This window comes from Galeopterus variegatus, unplaced genomic scaffold, assembly GCF_000696425.1.
Source record: "Galeopterus variegatus unplaced genomic scaffold, G_variegatus-3.0.2 Scaffold835, whole genome shotgun sequence".
Taxonomy (NCBI): domain Eukaryota; kingdom Metazoa; phylum Chordata; class Mammalia; order Dermoptera; family Cynocephalidae; genus Galeopterus; species Galeopterus variegatus.
This window is the reverse complement of record NW_007726946.1, coordinates 73413-94142: the sequence shown is the minus strand read 5'-3', so window position 1 is coordinate 94142 and position 20730 is coordinate 73413. Positions and strand designations below refer to the sequence as shown.

Sequence of the window (20730 nt, the reverse complement as noted above, 5' to 3'; positions counted from 1 at the left end):
AAAAAAAAAAAAAAAAAAGATATATACTTAAAAGTGGTTAAAATGGCAAATTTTATGATATATATATTTTTTACTACAATTAAAAAAATAATAATGTAATATACCAAAAATCATTGAAATATATACCTTAAATGGATGAATTGTATGGTATGTGAAATATCTCAATAAAGCTGTTAAAAAAGATGATAAGTGCTATGTAGAAAAATAAATAGACCATGATAGGGGAGATGAGAAATACCAAGGACCTGATTGCAATTTTTACCCCCAACATTTTAGTGTGAAAATATTCAAACATATAGCCATGTTTTTCCACCAGTACATCCTATTGGGATTTTTTTTTTTTTCTGGTTTTGAGTTTTTCTAAGCAAAAGTTTATTCTTAAATGTACAACAGGCTCCAAGACAATGCTTCATTCTAACTACAACTGGCAACAGATGTTATAGCAGGGAATCAAGATATTTAAATAGGAATGGAATCAAAGGTCACCATCGCCTCAGGCATAAGGAACAGCTTACTTTTGCCAGACTTCTTTTTTGGGGGGGCTCAGCTGCCCGGTATGGGGATCTAAACCCTTGACTTGGTGTTATAACACTGTGCTATAACCAACTGAGCTAACTGGCCACCTATTGTCAGATTTCTTAATTCCACCTGTAGCCAGGGGTCCCTTCCCAAGGCCTTCACTTTAGCTCCTTGAGTTTCTTCTGCTCTTTTTGTTTCTGCTTAAAAGCCTCATCTATCTCATCCATCCTTTGGCCTGCTTCTTGGGCTGCTTCGGGGGCTTCTTCTTGCCCTCTTTAAGGCTGGGCGTGGCTCTAGCCATGACTTCCTCAGATGCTGCCATTAGAAGCCTACATGTTTCTTTTTAAGGCATTTCAAAATAGTCACACTTTTATTTTATTTTTTGGCTCCTGGCTGGTACAGGGGTAAAAACCTTGACCTCGTTGTTGTCAGCACCACACTAACGAATTGAGCTAACATGCCAGCCACTAGGTTACACTTTTAAATCAAGGGATTAGGGTAACATCTCATCAAGTAGGTGATATCCAAGGAAAGACTTGAAGGAGAGGAGAGAGTTAGAATGTTATCATCTGGGGACAATTGTCCCAGGCAGAGTCCAGCCATTGCAGAAGCCCTGAGACAGGAACATGGCTAGCATGTTTTCAGAGCAACATTGGGGCCATTGTGGTGGAGTGGATTGAGTTGAGTAAAGGAGAGAGAGAGTAGTAGGACTTGAGAGCCAATAGGTATGTGGAGACAGACAGATTAGTTAGGACATCGCAGGCCATTGTAAGAATTTTAACTTGTACTCTGAATGAAATGAGGAGTGGCTGGAAGGTTTCTGAGCAGGCAAGTGATGCAAGCCAACTCACATTTTGAAAGAATCACTTGCTGCCATGTAGAGAATAGATAAAAGATATAGTTTGGATCCTATATAGGGATGACCGGTGCGCTCACAGCGCTCACTGGCTGAGCGCAGTGCGGCCAGTCTCAAAAAGGACAAAAAAAAAGATTGCTTCAAATCCCACCAGAAAATCTTCTCTCTATAGTGCTTTGTACTTGTGAAGCTATCATATATAACCCTGCTACAGAATCCAAGATCTCCTTCTATAAATGAATTTTGAATACTAATTTTTTAAGCTTCATTCTTCGTTTTTACTAACTAAAAGTTTACTTGAGATTTAAGCTCCTAAACAGTTTTTCTTGTGTAGCCCACAGAACTTAATTGCCCAGTCTCAGTCTGGTACTGGTAAAACAGCTGCCTTTGTGTTGGCCATGCTCAGCCAAGTAGAACCTGCAAACAGATATCCTCAGGTAAGGACTTGGTGAGTTTGGGTTTTCTACTAACACATAGCTAAAAGGGGAATCCCATTTGACTGATTAAAAGCTAAGCTGTGTATTACTTTCTACATAAACTAGAACTCCTTAAGTTGAGCACGAACAATATGGTTGATCTTCTGGGAACAGAAATCCTGTTCTCCTTTCCATGGTTTGCCAGTTCTGGGATACTGGTGACAGGCTCGGCTCCTTTACTTTCAGGGAAAACCTCCTTCATCTACAACTGTGCAATTGTAATCTTTTAAAAAGTTGAGAACTGTCTGAGAAAGTGAAACAGAAGCTAATCTCCAATTGGAATTTCAGGTCCTTGCTCATGGGTAGGTTATTGTACTCCAGTGGGAAATAGCTATTTTCAAGTGTCTTTACCCAGTCAGAGTTTTGACCCCTAAGAATTCTAGCTATGACTCTACAGCTGAAAGAATCAAATGGTATACACTTCAATTTACCTGTTTTTTCCTTCATCCTCAGCTGGAGCAATGACTAAGTCCTAATGATAATTCCCCTTTACAGAAGAGCGATTGTTGGGGCCGGCCCGTGGCTCACTTGGGAGAGCGTGGTGCTGACAACACCAAGTGAAGGGTTAAGATCCCCTTACGGTCATCTTTAAAAACAAACAAACAAACAAAAAAGAGCGAATGTCTTGAATTCTCATTCTGAACTCTTTCCCTACCAGTGTCTGTGCCTCTCCCCAACATATGAGCTCGCCCTTCAAACAGGAAAAGTGATTGAACAGATGGGCAAATTTTACCCTGAACTGAAGCTAGCTTATGCTGTTCGAGGCAATAAATGTGAGTATGTGATCATAAGTCATTAACCTAATTACTTTTTATTTTGAAAACATACCAAGTAGTTGAAATAATACAATGAATACGTGTATGCTCTCCACTTAGATTTAAAAAGTTAATATTTTGCCATGTTTGCTTTCTATCTTTTTTTTTTTTCTTTTTTTTTTTGGCAGCTGGGCAGTACAGGGATTGAACTCTGGACCATATTTGCTTTATCTGTATATCTGTATTTATTTTTGATGAACCATTTCAGAGTAATTGCAGACATGTAATTCCTTATTCCTAAATGCTTTTTTATTGTTTTCTTCCCTTTTTTTTTTTTGGTAAATTTTTTTTTTTTTTTTAGTATTTTCTTTTTATTCCTAAATACTTTAGCGTGCATCTCATAAAGACATTCTTTGGCATACCAATGATACCCTTATCACAACCAAGAAAATTAACAGATTCTCTAGAATGATATCCAGTCTACTTTCATTCTTCCTAAATTGTCCCAAAAGTGTTTATGGCTGTTTTGTTTTTGAACCAAGATCAAATTAGTGTTTGTGTGTTGCATTTTGTAGTTTATCTCTTTCTTTCCTTCAGTCTAGAATTGTTCCCCCACCTTTTCCTCCTCTATTACATTTGACTCTTTGGACATATCAGACCAGTTACTTATAAAAACTTCCACACTCTGGATTTGTTTAATTGCCTAATTTCTTTCTCATGTCATTAGAAGAAAGAAAACCTAGAATGTAATGGTGACTGACTGTTGGGGCTTATTTTGTTATTCTTTTTTCTTTATCCATCTTTTCTACTTTAGTTTATCTTACAACTAACAATATTTAAGTATTTTAAAAAGCGTTGTTAGAACTTTGGTTGAATCCCTCAGCCACCAAAAAATAAAAATAAAGTTTGGTTGAGTCCTATGGATCTTTAAAACAAACATGTGACTTTATGACTTACAGAGATCCATTCTACATACACAATGTCCTAATGCCAACTAAAGGTCAGTTCTGAAAAGTAAATGAGATAATGAAACTTTTTGGAAGATAATCATAAGATACTTAAAATTTTGCAATTTGGATTTGTGTTAGAAAGATAGAGAATTCGGGCCGGCCCGTGGCTCACTCGGGAGAGTGCGGTGCTGATAACACCAAGGCCCCGGGTTCGGATCCCACATAGGGATGGCCGGTTCGCTCACTGGCTGAGCGTGGTGCTGACAACACCAATTCAAGGGTTAACATCCCCTTACCGGTCATCTTTATCTGGGGGAAAAAAAAAAAAAAGAAAGAAAGATAGAGAATTCTAAAAAATTTTTTGTTGGGGACAGTAATTGGTTTATTTAACTGAAGTCAGAATTGACACAACATTTACATTTGGGCAGAATTTTGTCTGTGACTAGAGAGAGCCTGTGCATCTCTGGTCAAGGTTCTAGTTCTTCAGGGACTTAAAGGCGAATCACTGGGTCCCATCTAATTCAAAATGAAGAGCCAAATTCTTGTCAATATTGGACTAAACAGAACTGAGAATATGTCACGGTCTGCCAGTCCTCGTCGGGGAACCACATTTCCTAAGAGAGGCAGTTTGTATTTCTTTCAGAAGATAAAGCTTTTCATGATAAATCCTGTTTATTGACTTGGGTGGAGGAAACACAACTGACTTATTTGAAATAGATGTCAGTATAGCCGAGGGGACAGAGTGCATGGGCAAGATAAGAACTTTGAAGAAGTTTACTTGTTGAGACTTTGTTGAGTCTTATGGATCTTTCAAACAAATGTGATTTTATGACTTGCAGAAATCAATTCTACATTCAATGAACTAATGCCAACTTCAGGTCAGTTCTGAAGAGAAAATTCTGGTCTAGGTGGACTGACGTTGACTGAGAAAAAAAATAAAGATATCAGATACTTGTATCTTTTCAGCATTTTTGTCTGTTTTTGTGGTCATTAAATACTGTAGTGATATCCTAACTTTTCCTTAAATATTAATGCAAACAGCAAGACATTTGCATTAAAATACATAATAGCTTTAGAAGTTCTTAGAGAGGAGAGCAGGCTTTGCTATGGATATAACCATGGAAATCATCTTGGGTCTTCACAGTGGAAAGAGGTCAGAAGATCAGTGAGCAGATTGTCATTGGCACGCCTGGGACTGTCCTGGACTGGTGCTCTAAGCTCAAGTTCATTGACCCCAGAAAGATCAAGGTGTTTGTCCTGGATGAGGCTGATGTAATGATAGGTTGACAGCAAGCACAGCATGAATGTTCTGAACAGAATCCAGGAGCATTTTAGTGAGTCCCTGGAGGGTCCTCTGCCTGGTGCCCTTTCCTGAGTGGGAGAAGTCAGTGGGGAGAGGAGGGGAAAAGGATAGGTTTTCCTGTGGCCCTGAGAGAGGCCTTTGTCCCTGTGCACATATCTTTCCTCCAGTGTGGAAGTTCTCAGGCAGCACACCTGGAGAGTTCGGGACTTGGGGACTCAAATGACAGTTCCCCTGTGGCCGGGCTTGGGGAGCCTGGGGCTCTGACTGTTGCTGTCAGTGACCAGGGCCCTATTGCTCAGGCACTGGAAGCCTTTGGGGGCAAGCGAAGGATCGCTGTGGCCCGAGATGTGTCCCACTCCTGGGCAGGGCAGAGCCCTGTCATTCTCTCTCCCTGCTGTGCTGCCCCTTCCTGGGTGGCTTCAGCTGAGTGTCCACAGTAACCCCATGTTGATCTCTCTTCAAATCTTGTTTACCCCCCAGATAAGAAGATAGAAAGATTGGACACGGATGATTTGGACGAGATTGAGAAAATAGCCAACTGAGAAGTGGCACCATCACTGGGGCCCACCGTTGGCACTGCCCTGTTTGGGAGACCAGTGCTTTCACTGCCCAGGCCTCGACAGTCACCACAGAGACAATGACATGAGAAGCAAGGAACTACCTACCTCATTTAAAATTATATTTGGACTTGACAAAAATTTATGCAAATGATGGGGGATGGTAGGAAAAAAATTGTTTACACACCTTTGGAAGATCAGATGTGAATACATAGAAATTTACCTTTTGGAAATTTCGTCCTTTTTTTGGCCTGTGTGTTCCCCATCATTTGCTAATCTAGATGCTTTAGCTAATTATTTGCCCAGGATCCCCTGTGGCAGCCCCTAGCTGTTCTCTAGCTTGGAGTGTCCGTGCCAGCCTCCAGCCCATATAGAGGTGAAGAGAGAACATGGAGAGAGAAGCTTCAAGTAGGTTAGGTGTGTAAGCCCAGCCATCGTGTTTGAAGTATGGCATGAGGCAGCAGAGGAGGCCTGTGATCTGCTGCTTTGGACTCGGGGTATAACAGCTCACCTGAGGGGGCCAACCCTCTCTGTCCTCATGCTGACAGCAGGAAGGAATTCGCTAAGCCTGGACCAAAATGCCAAGCTCTGGGACCTTTGTATGTGGGTTTGTGTAGGAGGACCATGACCTGTTCCCAGCAGGTGCAATCTGTGTATAGTACACACCTGATTATTGGTGGCTCCTTTGCTTGTGCTTGAGCGAGTCCTGTGAAGAAGTCATCATGAAAAATTAGTGGCGACCCTAGCTTACCACGGCATCTGGTCTCTTGGGGCCTTGCAGCATCTTTTTCACATCCCTAACGTCACCTTGAACCCTTAGTATCCCCAAGCAACTAAAAGGTGGTCTGAGGCTTAGATCCTCAGTGAAAATTGTGGTTTCAAGGTTCTGATGGCCAGCCTCAAGGCAGCTCCAGATGTGGTCAGCAGTACTCACAAATTCTTGCTTTCTCTCCAGATTACAGAAGGCAAGTTTTGTCAGAGCTGGGGAATGACTTCAGATATTTGGCATCTTGATTTCGAAGGGATTCTGAACGTCTATGTTCACGGTGCTTGGAATACAAACAGGTACAACTGAGGGACTAGATGGACTTCAGCCATTCATCTGTCCAAAGCAAAAGTCATTGCGAAGGCCTCCGCTCCATCTTTACTTGGCATGTTTGTGCAATATAGTCAGAATAAGTAACAGTAATGGATACTTCCTCATACCTGGCAAGGCTCTTGGTACCCACAGAGTGAAAGAGCAAAGATGAGATGAAACTGAATTGCAAGAGCAATATGAGACCCCAGCCAAGAGGAGTCCTCTTTCTTCAGCTCTTTGGCCTTGATACAGAGTCGCCACTTTATCTAGGAACTGGAAGAGGAATTTTATGTGATGAGAACTATTTTAATTCCAGATCTTCCTTGTAGGCATTTCTGTGTTTTAGAACCAGATCTGTTCCCTGGGAAGGGATGGGGCCAATGTCAACCTCCAGGTGGTTTCCTTAATGTGATATTACAGAGAGACCAGCAGACTGCCAATTCTGCCGCATTCTCCCAGTGCATATTTGACTGTACAAAATCTTCTTTATGCTTCTGGTCAACTGACCGATCTTGGGATTCTTATAAGGAGAGAAGAAATTTTATGCTCCCCCTGACGTTCTGTGGACCAACCCTGAAATAACTAAAAACAAGGGCAATAATTAAAGAAGTATAGTCTCCTCACTAGGCTGCAAGCAGACTACAGCCCCTCCTTTTCCTCACAACACACATACCTGTCTACTGTTGTAGCCAAAGTGTGAGAAGGGAATTGGGAAGGGGTGTGCTGCAGACTCTTCCGTAGTAGGAGAAAATGGGTATGTGGTAGAAGTGTAGATCAACAGTTCTTCACGTCAATCTGGGGTATTGAACCTCTGAGAATTCACTGGATAGGTTTCATGGAGTCTAAGAATTATATGCAGTAGTTTGAATTTAAATGCATTTACCTGGGGAGACTCCCAGAGGAGTATGTGTCTTTTCAAAGATAAGACACACTGTTGAGGATGGCTCTGGAATGTCACCCCAGTGTCACTGCAGTCCATATTTCTTCACAGTCCATATTCATTACTGCCAGTGCCTGGCTCCCAGGGCTTGATGGTTCACAGCTGCCTTGTGCAGGCTAGAGATGTCAGTGATGTAAAAATATATTGAGCTTGGTGAGCTTCGGTCCCCATGGATTCTTTAACTGATTTTAGTAAGTTCCTGTATATGAAATGATAAATTGTGCTCTAGAACAGAGAAACTCAGGAAAAGGAAATTTTGATCTAACGGAAAATTCTGGATATATTTATTATCTGTAAACAATGGATTTTATTGGTTTTTTTGAGTGTCATTCATTGGCTATATGCATAGAACTAATCAGTTGTTGATGTGTCCTTTATTGATGTTAATTGAACTTAATTATGATGAAGTGTTCATGTTACTAAGACACCATTAATAAGTATAAGAAAAAAACAGCAGCCTGCTTTTGGTTGCTAGTATTAGTAATACATAGGTGAAGAGTCACATGTTATTTCATAGGCTAGTTATGACCTGATACTACTATTCCATATTTCAAAGTTGACATTGCTCTAACCTGAGCAGTCAGGATGTCTCCGTAGGCCAGGAGTCCTTCTCACTTGCCAGAGGGCCGCTCACCTTCCTTTTTTTCTGCTGGTAAACCAGAGGATGTGGGCTAGATATTCAGAAAGAAGGTAGATCCCAGCAAATACAAAGTCTTTACATTCTATTCTCGTCCTAGAAAAGGAATAGAAATACGGCTTGAAGATAGGTCTTCTCCCTTTGTTGTTTCCATCTCTTGTTTCTTATTTAACATGAAGGCTATTCCATACAAAATGTCATTGGTATCCAGAAGGTAAGGATTTCTGAGAAAATTTCATGAAGGAATGGAGTTTACTTATGTGATAAAAGTGGGATTCCAAGTGACAACAAGAGTGCCCGAGGCAGGGGAAGGGAATGTTAAGACTAAAGCAAGTTCACCAGGACAAACGAAGTGTACTGGAGGGGTAGTGAGGAGAGAAAAGTCTCATTAGGTAGAAAATGAAGATTTGATTGTTTGAACTGTGTCTTAGTCTGTTTGTGCTGCTGTAACCAAATACCTGAGACCGGGTAATTTATAAAGAACAAGAAGTGTATTTCTCATGGTTCTGGAGGTTGGGAAGTGCAAGATCAAGGTGCCAGTGGGATTGGTGTCTGGTGAGAGCTGCTCTCTGTTTCCAATATTGTGCCTTGTTGCTGCATCCTCAGGAGGGAAGGGATGTTGTGTCCTCACATGGCAGAAGGGCCAGAGGGCAAGAGAGTGCTCCCTTCAACCCGGAGCCTTTCTAATAAGGGTGCTAATCCTATTCCTAAGAGCTCTGCTCTCATGACTTAATCACTTCCAAAAGACCACACTTCTCAGTACTGTTGCATTGGGGATTAAGTTTCAATGTGAACTTTGGATGGTACAGCATCATTCAAATCATAGCAAATGGTATTTGGATTTAGTAGTAAATGGTCATAGATTCTCAAATCACAGAACGGTAAATTTAAGGGGCCGGCCCGTGGCTCACTCGGGAGAGTGCAGTGCTGATAACACCAAGGCCCCGGGTTCGGATCCCACATAGGGATGGCCGGTTCGCTCACTGGCTGAGCGTGGTGCTGACAACACCAAGTCAAGGGTTAAGATCCCCTTACCGGTCATCTTAAGATAAAAAAAAAAAAAAAAGAAGGGTAAATTTAAGATGAAATTGTTTTTTGAAATTTTTTTAAAATTGTTTTTTAAATTTAAGATGAAATTGTTTTGGGGGGAAAATTGGTCTAGCAGAAGTATACAGGAGGTGGAAAACACTGGCAACTGAGAAATCAGAAGTTGATTGTATCAGTTCCATCACACAGAAAGTGCCAAGATGTCATTGGTTGTGTTGAGAATATAGAAAAAGGAATGCACTGGAGGGACGTTACTGAGGAGGGACGCTAGGCTTTTACACCTTCTTCTTGCTATTGCAGGAAAGCATTTGTGGCTCTTAAAAAATAGATTCACTATACAAAGTAATTCTGGGGAAGAAACCCTCAGGGAAAGTTTGGAAAAAACAGATGGCATCAGGGTTGAGTCTCATACATAGCATGTATGATGTCAGGCCTGTCACCTTTGCAAGAAGGGACTGGCCCCTCTCCATCAACACCACCCAAGCTGCTGTAGATTTTAGGGGCCCTCTTCAGGTTTCTTCTTGTCCTGTTGGTCTTGAGCATAGATATCAGATTCTTGGGAACCCCTCTTCAGTTTTACATGACTTTGCTTTTCTGCTTGAGAATAAATGTTCCTTATTCTGTTGCCTCTCTCAGATTGCAGTATCTTCCTGGGCCTGCCCATGGCTCACTCGGGAGAGTGCGGTGCTGATAACACCAAGGCTACGGGTTCGGATCCTACATAGGGATGGCCGGTTCGCTCACTGGCTGAGCGTGGTGCTGACAACACCAAGTCAAGGGTTAAGATCCCCTTACCGGTCATCTTAAAAAAAAAAAAAAGATTGCAGTATCTTCCAAAAATGACATAATGGAGGTGAGGGCAACCTGAGGGACTAACACCTCATGAGCCTCCCATATCCTGCTTTCTTAATCCTGAATATGGATAGGACTTCCCCAGAACAGCTTCAAACTCCTAGTGGGAAGTTAGAGGCCAGGTGGGGGTGTTAGATGCTTCTGCCTTGGCTTAAAAACTGTGCTGGCATTAGTGTTCAGCTGGGCAAGGAGCTTCCCCATAGTAGGTCTAGTGAAGTAGAGGATGAAAATAATGTTAGATGAATCCTGAGAGTGGTGGCTGTCTGGGACATCGGCCGCTCAGATGAGACGCTCATCCCTCTGTCTTAGGCATACCTCATAGGTGGGGGGAGCTCAGACCTTTCATTTATGCAGCCCTGTAGCCCAGGACTACATCCAGCTCTTGCAGGGGTGGAAAGTGGAAGGAAGAGGATGTCTAGATGGAACTCTCCTAGAAGTCCTACACATCTTTGTGAGTCTTTGCAACTATTCTGTTTTGTCCTCATCCGTGTGCTTCCAGCATCCTTGGAATTTCCCAGTTGGAGAATAGCCAAATGGTCTTAGGTTCTTAGCTTATCCCTGAGAGCAAACCTCTTCCTACTTAGACTTGAAAGGACATGAGTCAGCCTCTGGTCAGGTTCTGTGGCCAAGTGTGCTAAGTGTTCTCTGGCCTATTTTCCTCTCAGACACCAATAGCTGCTAAATTTGCATGGAAATTGTCATGATAAACCAAGTCATTTGAGTCCAGATTTAACAAAGACCAGGTCCCAGTGTTCAGGCATTGTTATGTCAATATCTTAAACTAGTAGGATTATATCAGAGAGACAAATTAAATATTGTTCTATTCATCTAATTTCATATTTAACATCAATGGAGGGGACAACTTCAGGAAGAGCCTCTAGCCACATGGATCTTCCTGTTAACTCCCCCCACCCCACTCCCACTCCACAGTGACTATTTCAAGACTTTCACTCACTTCAAACTTCCAACCCCCCAATCTCTCTCAGCTGTCAGCAGATAATCTCCCTACTCCAGGAAAATGGCCAACAGATGGAAACTCCCTCAACCTTCCACCACCAGACCTTCCTCCAAGCGCATCTATTCTTCCCTCTCCTTCGTGTTCCAATGGGAGATATATCCCTATTCTTACCTAAATATCTCTACCAATCCATCAAATTCCCTCTCCTGGCTTTTTAAGGACTTGCCTTGTCAACTCTCCCCTCTTATTTCCAACCTCTCCCATCCCATTAGCTCTTTCTCATTGGTACTTTAACATGTTCATATCTGATGACTCTTTGAAATTCAACCCAAAGGTTCAGATCCCCCTACCAGCCAGCAGCAAAAAATAAAAATTAAAAAAAATCCAACCCTCCCTCTATTCCTCATCCTCCAACCTTGTATTTCTCCTTAATGGTCAAAAGTCTTGTAAGTGTTGCCTTTACACATTCAGTCCTAGTCCTCATCCCTCTGCAGTCTGACTTCTGCCCCACTGTTCCACTGAAATAGCTTTCACCAAGGACACTGGTGACCTACAGGACCCTAATCCAAAAAACACGTTTTAGGGGCTGGCCCGTGGCTCACTTGGGAGAGTGTGGTGCTGATAACACCAAGGCCATGGGTTCGGATCCGTATACAGGGATGGCCGGTTAGCTCACTTGGGAGAGTGTGGTGCTGACAACACCAAGTCAAGGGTTAAGATCCCCTTACCAGTCATCTTTTTTTTTTTTTACCTTTTTGTCTTTTTTCGTGACCGGCAATGGAATTGCAACCCTCGGTGTCGCGCCCGCACCGCGCTCAACCAGTGAGCCTACCGGTCTCTATATGGGATCCGAACCCTCGGTGGGAGCGCCGCCGCACTCTACCGAGTGCGCCACCGGGCCGGCCCACCAGTCATCTTTTAAAAAACAAAAACAAAAACACATTTTAGTCATTATCACATTTGACTTCTCAGCAGCATTTTACACTATGGACAATCCTTTCTCTAGCCACTTTTCTGGTCACTAAAGTGACACACCTCACTGGTGTCTTATTTTTCCCCCCGGCTGGCACGGGAATCGAACCCTGGACCTTGGTGTTATCAGCACCACGCTCTAAGCAAAAGTGCTAACCTGCCTGTATGGTCTCCTTACTCTCTGACCACTTCTCAGTCTCCTTGGCAGACTCCTTAGTTTTTTTTAGTTTTTAAATTCCGACTCCTCCTTAAATGTGACTATTCCTCATGTCTCTGTTCTGGGCCATTTCTTCCTTTTCTCTGCCACAGGCAATCTTGTTCATTTCTGCAGCTTTATTTTTCTGCTTGTGACTCAGATATATACCAAGACCTGATTGTTGAGCTCCAGGGTCATAGAAACAACTGCCCACATGACACTTGCACTTGGGATGTCTTGTATTCAACATGTCCAACGCTGAGTCCATCATCTCATACCACCACCACTCCAATAAAAAACCGTGTTCTGCTCTCAGCTCTTCCTCCAACCTTACCTCATAAAATGGTATGACAATTGCATCTTGCTCAAGCGGGAAACCTGCGGTTCATCTGAATCTTCCTCCTTGCCCCACAGCCAATAATCACTAAGTCCTTTTGTATCGATTATCCATTGCTGTGTCACAAATTACCCCCAAACAGTGGCTTAAAAACACAGCCTTTTTCATGACTCTGAAAGTTGTCCGGTGGCTCTGCTGGTCTCTATGAGCCTCACTCATGCAGCTAGTTGCCTCCCCCAGCTGGTGTGTGGGCGCATCCACGATGGCTGGGCCTCTCCGCATGGTGTTTCATTTTCACGGCATGGTAGGTGGTCTCTGGGTTCCTTCTGAGAGAGCGCAGAAGCTGCAAGGTCTCTTGAGGACTTGGCTCAGAACTCCCCCAGTGCCACTTTGTCACATTCTTTTCATCAAAGTTAACCATAAAGCCAACCCAGATTCCACAGATGAGCAAATAAACTTCATTGCCTGGTGGGAGGAGCTACGTAATACGTATGGCCATTTTTAATCCACCAAATTTACCAATTCTACCTTCTGTTGGGTTGAACCAAATGAAATTGCCACTGTTTAGGTCATTTTTGACCCCCAAAAGCGGCACTTTCATATGGTTCAGTCTAATACTAGATTTCACCCTGGTCTGGATCACCATGATCATCCGGTCTACTACAATAGCTTCCTAGCAGATGCTTGTGCGTCCACTCCGGTTTTCCTCCAGTTCATTTGTCCCACAGCAGCCAGTATGATCTTTGCAAACTTCGAGTCTGTTTATCCCACCCCTGCTTAAGACTCACCACTTGCTTTCCATTTTAAGTGCAGTCTAACACTGTACAAGGCTCTCCAGGTCGGGCACCTGCTCAACTCACCCACCTTGTTTGCTTTTCTTTCCCCCTCGTGCCCTGTGCTCCAACTATTGCTGAATTTTTCTCACATGCTGGGCTGTCACAGAGAAGCTGATGGTCCTGTGTATCTCCCTTCCCAATTTCTCATATCTTGAGGGCGCTCTTTCCTTCCCAAGCCCACTCTGAAGCAGAAGCAAAAATTCAAAGAAAATACCAGGACTTAAGAGTGAGAGGAAGAAATTTTTACCTCTGAGATTCTAGCTAATATGGGCCTAGGGAAAGAGAGAAGGTGACTAAAAATGGGAGCCCTCCAATGTTGGAAAGGGCCTAGGAGCAGAATGCAGGGAGTTCAGAGGACAGTATTGCCTCTGGCCAGTCCTGGTCTCTTGAAGTCCCCCCCCTCCCCAGAAAAGCGCAGGAAACTTCGATACACAGGGGGTGGGGGTGGGGCGGATCCTGGAGCAGGAGCCCCGACCCTCCACCGAGTTGTCCCCAAACACCTGTGGTCAGGGGCATCCACTGCCGTGGTTTTCTCTACTTGGAACTCTCCTCTTCTTCCAGTCCTGTCTCATTCTTCCTAACCCTTCTTATTTCCATAGTAAAAATCGCTTCTTAGAAAAGGTGTGCCCCCAGTTCCTCTCCTCTTCTTCCAGTCCTGTCTCATTCTTCCTAACCCTTCTTATTTCCATAGTAAAAATCTCTTCTTAGAAAAGGTGTGCCCCCAGTTCCTCTGTCATCATCTCCCATAGTGCTTCGTACTTATCAACATTGTCAGACAACCTTCTAAAGGTCCTGTACAGGGATGAGGAAACAGGCACAGAGAGGTTCAGTAATTTGCCCTACAACGTAACAGCTGGGAAGTGGCAAGTCAGGCTTCAGCCTGGGCAGTGTGGCTCCAAGGTCCACATTCTTAACCACTAGGCTGTATTTGCTTCATGCCGCCTTTGGGGACTGCTTGTTTACCAGTTGTCTTCCCTTGCATTTAAGTTAGTAAGGTGGCTAGCTGGTTAGCTCAGTTGGTTAGAGTGCAGTGTGACACCAAGGTCAAGGATTCAGATCTTCGCACTGGTCAGCCGCAAAAAACAAAAAATTCAGTCTTAATCACCACTGAATGCCGAGCTGGCAGCGCGGGATGCTGCCCAAGTCTGTCCTGTTAATGTGTGTTAATGAATGAAAACGTGGAATATGTTTTACATATCTTATTGAAAAATTATTCCCAATCACTTTTGCATTTTAAAAATCGTTTGATCGTTTTAAATTAGTCATTCGCCTTTTATAGGCCAGATGCAAAGCTAGCGGGTCTTCTGCCATTATTCCCAAGTTACTTTCTGAGTGCTCACAGCATTGCTCTTCCCCTTTACCTCCTGCTGCCCCCTGTTCCTAGAGGCCTCAGGAGGATAAAGGAGCAGTAGTTCGAGGGCGAGGGGGGTCATCCTGTCGTCCCCACCTCCACCGCAGGAGCAGAAGTGCAGGCGTCATGACACCACAGAAAGGCACGAGCTTGGGAGATGGTTATTCACTTATCAGTCCGACCATGAATTCACTTATCAATTCGTTCACGCCCTAATTCAACCATCGTTTATTGTGGCCCCGCTACGGTGAGGGATGAAAGCGAAATTCACCGCCGCGACAGGCGATTGCACGCTCAGCGCGCGCAGGCCCAGACCCGGGAGAGCTGTCGCCCTCCCCGACCGCCTGCTTGTCCCGCCTGGGTCAATCAGATGCCGCCCGGCTGAAGAAAAGAAGGTGGCGTCAAGTACGGGGGCTGGGTCTCGAGAAGGCCGCTCCCTCCGTCCTCAGTATTGGGTTTTGTTGCCCAACCTCTTTAGAAAATCGGGTACCCCCGGATTCCAATCTTAGATGTGCCACTGAAAGAAAGTGAGCCGAGAAGCCCGGTGCCCATCAAGCTTTATTAAAGGAAAAGAATCTGCCCGGCTGTGCTCAAAGTGAAGGGCACCCCGGGACAGCCCTCAAAATGGGGGACAGCACCAGGTGTGGGGGTGGTAGAGCTTATATAGGGCCGGCTGAGACCATCAAGGAGGGGCATTATGTTAATGTGGAAGCTATGCGACCAGGGTGGAGAATTGCACCCTTGTGGAAGCAAAAGGGTTTCTGTTTCTCAGAAATCACTAAGTTTCTTACAAAGGGAGGGGCTGGCAACTATTTCGTGTTTATTGTGTGCAGAATGGCGCTGGTCAAGTCCAAGATCCGTCAGCCACTTATTAGGCCATCTGATCTTGGGAAAGTTAGCTTCCCTGAACCTCAATTTCTTCATCTGTAAAATGGAGATAACAGTAAGGACGTTGTGAGAATTAAATGAGGTGATTCAAGTAAATTGAGTAGGAGGCATTTTTAAAATGTTAACTCATTATTATCCTCTGCAGCCAAGTCTAACTGAATTTGACCCAGGCAGGCTGTCTAGTTTGTAGCTCCAGCAGAACGTGCCCTTCTCCTCACCTTGGATCTGGAGAGGAGTAGGATCCTTAGTGGCTTAGCTGGGTGCCTTCCCTTTGGACTATAAATGTTAGCTGAGGGGAGGGAGTGGTAGCCCTGGAAGAAGGTCCCCTGTTACTCAGAGCTGCTCCAAACATTGGCCAGCTGGTTTCATTGTCCCAGTTGGGGCCTCAGCCCGGTTTCATTGTCCCAGGTAGGTTTCAGCCCTGAGAGTACTGGATTAAGCAAATGCCAGTTGGCCTCACAATAGATACAGGTGGAGTGGAATAAGTAGAATTTAAGCAAACGCCCTACAAATCCAATGCAAGCTAAAACCGTATCCTCAATATGACTCCCCCGCACCCCACAACACATTTAGGAACTGTGTTTCAGTGGAAGCACTTGTAGGAATCACCCTCAGTGCTAGAGCAGCCTATTCGGTAATGAAATAGCAAGCAACAGAGGGTAATGGGCACCCAGACTTCAATGTTCTCTCTAAGCAAGACCCTCTGCCCCAAAAGAATTCAATTGAATCTTATGTCTTATGGTGGTGCTGCTTTTGATTTTAATGAAAAGCCTTGGTGTGTAGATGTTTGAGATGAGAATGGTAAAAAGTCTAGTCTTTTTAAAAGCAGTCGTTACAATAGTAAGGATCAGAAGGAGCATTATTCCACAGAAAACCAATTAGAAGCCTCCTTGGGGGATTAGAGAATAGTGTTGATAACACCACAGTCAAGAGTTTGGATCCCCATACTGGCCAGCCACCCCCAAAGCAAACAAAAAACAAAGAAGTCTCTTCAGAGTTTGCAGCTTGAGGTGGAGTTAGAACATGGTGCTATAAATAAGCAATGTAAGGGCCAGCCTATGGCTCACTTGGGAGAGTGTGGTGCTGATAACACAAAGGCCACGAGTTCAGATCCCTATGTAGCGATGGCTGCTTAGCTCACTTGGGAGAGCGTGGTGCTGACAACACCAAGTCAAGGGTTGATATCCCCTTACCGGTCATCTTTAAAAAAATAAAAAAATAAATAAATAAGCAATGTAATATCAGAGCAGTAGCTCATTGATGGTGAAGATGCTGGGAATTGAACTAGCCATTTGGGAAGACTATGGCATTTGGCATGCTTACTTCTGTAGCCTTGTGTTTTCATGCCCTCTGTTCTGATGAATGATTAAGGGATGAGAAAATATTCTTACTCCCTCTTTTTTTGTTTTTAACAATACAAATAAATTTATTCCTACCTGTATTTTCTGAACTTCTATTTATCATTATATTGCTTTATTTTTTTTTTTTTTGGACCGGTAAGGGGATCTTAACCCTTGACTTGGTGTTGTCAGCACCACGCTCAGGCAGTGAGCTAACCGGCCATCTGTATATGGGATCCGAACCCGGGGCCTTGGTGTTATCAGCACGGCACTCTCCCGAGTGAGCCACGGGCCGGCCCTATTGCTTTATTTTTAATTGACATATACTTTACATAGAGTACAACGGGGCCTTGGTGTTATCAGCACCGCACTCTCCCGAGTGAGCCACGGGCCGGCCCTATTGCTTTATTTTTAATTGACATATACTTTACATAGAGTACAATGCAAAGATATTAGGTGTACAATTCCATGAATTTTGATGATTGTATACCCATTTGTAATCACTTCTCCAATCAGGATATAGAGCATTTTCATCACCCCTGAAAGATTCCTTGTGCCCATTTCCAGTCAATCCTACACACCCCAGCCCATCCCCACGCAACCACTGCTCTGATTTCTATTTCTATAGTTTATATATATCTGTTTTGAACTTGTATAAATAGAATCATGCACTATGTATTCTTTTTGTGTCTGGATTCTTTCAATCAACATAGCATCTGTGAGATGGCAAATCTCTCATCTGCATTGTTACAGGTATCAATATTTCATTTCTACTTTATTTTTAATCAACATGATTGAGAAGTACAATGTATATACAGTAAAATGATTTTTTAAGTATACAATCCCATGAGTCTACAAAGTTCCATGAGTTGACAAATTTATACATCTATGTAACCAGGACCTCAATCAAGATATAGAGCAGTTCTGTCACACAGGAAGTCCCCTTGTGTCATGTCCAACCTTCCCCCCTCCAGAGTTCTAATTTTTATCACTCTAGATTTCATTTTTCCTATTCGTGAATCTCATATAAATGGATTACACAGTATGTGACTCTTGTGTCTGGTGTCTTTCCTTCAATATAATGTCTGTAATAGTCATCTATTTCATTGTGTGTGTCAGTAGTTTGTTCCTTCTTATTACTGAATAGTATTCCATTGAATGAATATACCATAATTTGTTTATCCATTCTCCTGTTAATGGACATTTGCGTTTCCAGCTTTGGACTATTATGACTAAATCTTCCAGGAACATTTGTGTACAATTTTTTTGTGGACATGTGTTTCATTTCTCTTGGATAATAACTAGGAGTGGAATTGCTGGATCAAAGAGTAAGTATATGTTTAATTTTTTGAGAAAATGTCAGTTATATGAAACCATTGTACCATTTTACATTCTGTACAGAAGTCTATGAGAGTTCTGGTTGCTCCCCATCTTTACCAACACATGGTCTGTCAATCTTTAATTTCAGCCATCCTATTATGTGCATTGGTATCTCATTGTGGCTTTGATTTACATTTTCTTAATAAGTTATGATTTTGAGCTCTTCTTCATATAATTACTGACTATCCTCTTTTGTGGAGTGTCTGTTCAAGTCATTCATACATTTTGACATAGTTGTTGCAATGATTAGAAATGTATCCTAGAGGGCTGGCCCAGTGGTGCACTCGGTAGAGTGCGGCGCTTGGGAGCGCAGCAGCCCTCCCACCGAGGGTTCGGATCCCATATAGAGACCGGTCCGCTCACTGGTTGAGCGTGGTGAGGGCGCGACACCGAGGGTTGTGATCCTGTTACCAGTCACGAATAAAGACAAAAAGGAAAAAAAAAAAAAAAGAAAAAAAGAAATGTATCCTAGAGTAATATATTTTGAACTAAACTCTATATTACTCTATTCACTCATGCATTAAAAAAATTTTTTATTTACAGTTTAAAATTATGTGCCATGAACTTTTCTAGGTTCGCTAATCAGCTGTGACCAAGACACAAGATCTTTGCTCTTTCTGAAGAGTTCATATTCTAGTGGGGAGAGACAAAAAATAAACTGATGACTTTTGATGGTATGGAGATGCTCATTGAAGTGTTATGCATTAATAGTAAAACATCGGAAGCAAGCTATATCCCCAAGGAAGGAGAGGAAGGGGACTTAGGTAATATGTGATATGAGCTTGCTATTATACTGCCATTACATTGAAAATTATGACATTAGGGCCGAGCTCGTGGCGCACTCGGGAGAGTGTGGCGCTGGGAGCGCAGCAGTGCTCCCGCCGCGGGTTCGGATCCTATATAGGGATGACCAGTGCGCTCACAGCGCTCACTGACTGAGCATGGTGCAGCCAGTCTCAAAAAAAAGAAAAGAAAAAGAAAATTATGACATTAAAAAATACTTAGCCATATAATTAAAAGGTTAAATTTAAAATTGTGGGTGATACAGGATCCGAACTCTTGACCTTGGTGTTACAACACGTGGTGTTACAACCACGCTCTAATAAAAAAATTGTATATTTTGTCTAGGACTATATAAAATACCTTCGCTATGGACAAAGTCTGGAGGGAGCCTGAAGAAAAAGAAAACGCTGTTGTGCGTTGCGTGTATTCGAATTATGGTAGAATTATGAAGGTTTAAGGGGCTTCTCTCCACCACCCACATCACTGCGTTCTTTAACAGCAGAAACTGGAATCACAGTTTTCTCATAGGACTTGCCTTTGTCCAAAGCTCTACAGTTCACAGAGACTTATACATTTAATATGAGACATGGAAAGTCTAAAAATAAATTTTGCGTTATTTCAGTGTGAAGTAAGGCAATGAAGAGACGGGGGAGAGTCTCCCTTTACCGAGTACCCGGATTTCAACTCAGGATGAGGCTGCACCAGGGCGAATCTGAGCACAACTCGCGAGGTTTCCGCAGGAGGGGGCGGGGGGGCAAGGCGGGTGAGTCAGCCAAGCGCGGCGCGGCGCTGTATGATGACGCCACCAAACGAGAACTGACGTCACTTTCGCGCACCACCGCTTCCGGTTCCCGTGAGTGGAGTTCTCGTTCCTGCGGCGGTCTCAGGGCCGGCGTGGGCCCTCGGTACGGTGCATCTTTTCCCCGCAAGTCGGCCTCTTTCCTCCGGAATCATGGCCACCGACTCGTGGGCCCTGGCGGTGGACGAGCAGGAAGCGTCTGTCAAGTCGGTCAGTGGCTTCAGCTCCAGGCGGGGGGAACGTAGTAGGGGCCCAAGTGGACCGTGGTTCGCGAGGGACAGGGAGCTCTCCGGGTTGGGCAGGCCCGTGGTTAACAGGCTCCTGGAGTTTGCTACGGGCAGTCACTTAGTCCTGATTTGCTGCTAGAGCTAAGGAGACCAGTTTTGAGCTTTTTGTCTTCTTCTGAGCTAGTTAAGGATTTTATCCTGTGGTAAATCTGTTTCGCTATTGTATGCTAATCCTTTTTTTCTTTGGAGTGTTACTGTGCTACTCTCTATATAAACATTTCTTAGATCCATGCTTAACTTGGTTGGCAGTTTGTAGCTCTTTTAAGAATAACGGATTCTGGGCCGGCCCGTGGCTCACTTGGGAGAGTGCGGTGCTGATAACACCAGGGCCAGGGGTTCGGATCCCATATAGGGATGGCGGGTTAGCTAACTGGGTGAGCGTGGTGCTGACAACACCAAGTCAAGGGTTAAGATCCCCTTACCGGTCATCTTTAAAAAAAAAAAAAATAAAAAAAAAAATAACGGATTCAGATTTAGATGTAATGTTTCGACCTACTACAAATATTGGAGGGAGACACTACAAATATTTCATTGGTTTTTATTTTTTATTTTTTTCCTTTTTGTCTTTTTTCGTGTCCGGCAACGGACCGCAACCCTCAGTGTCGCGCCCGTACAGGACCGGACCGGGACCGG

The 20730-nt window shown here is 43.5% G+C and overlaps 2 protein-coding genes and 1 long non-coding RNA gene across 3 annotated transcripts in view; all 3 read left to right on the top strand.

Moving 5' to 3' along the window:
* The window catches only part of LOC103590527 (ATP-dependent RNA helicase DDX19B), a 65104-nt gene that overhangs the window by 20213 nt on the left and 24161 nt on the right, over nucleotides 1-20730 (top strand). Inside the window, exons 6-8 of the mRNA XM_008572768.1 lie at nucleotides 1710-1812; nucleotides 2510-2624; nucleotides 4701-4837. Coding sequence (XP_008570990.1) covers nucleotides 1710-1812; nucleotides 2510-2624; nucleotides 4701-4837 — 355 coding nt within the window. The remainder of the gene's footprint in view (nucleotides 1-1709; nucleotides 1813-2509; nucleotides 2625-4700; nucleotides 4838-20730) is intronic.
* On the top strand, nucleotides 4838-7789 carry LOC103590525. The gene is made up of 2 exons (XR_550476.1): nucleotides 4838-4890; nucleotides 5340-7789. It is a non-coding gene; the product is annotated as an uncharacterized LOC103590525 (long non-coding RNA).
* LOC103590526 (ATP-dependent RNA helicase DDX19A-like) overlaps nucleotides 19850-20730 on the top strand; it is a 12585-nt gene continuing 11704 nt past the window's right edge. Inside the window, exon 1 of the mRNA XM_008572767.1 lies at nucleotides 19850-20020. Coding sequence (XP_008570989.1) covers nucleotides 19964-20020 — 57 coding nt within the window. The 5' untranslated portion in view covers nucleotides 19850-19963. The remainder of the gene's footprint in view (nucleotides 20021-20730) is intronic.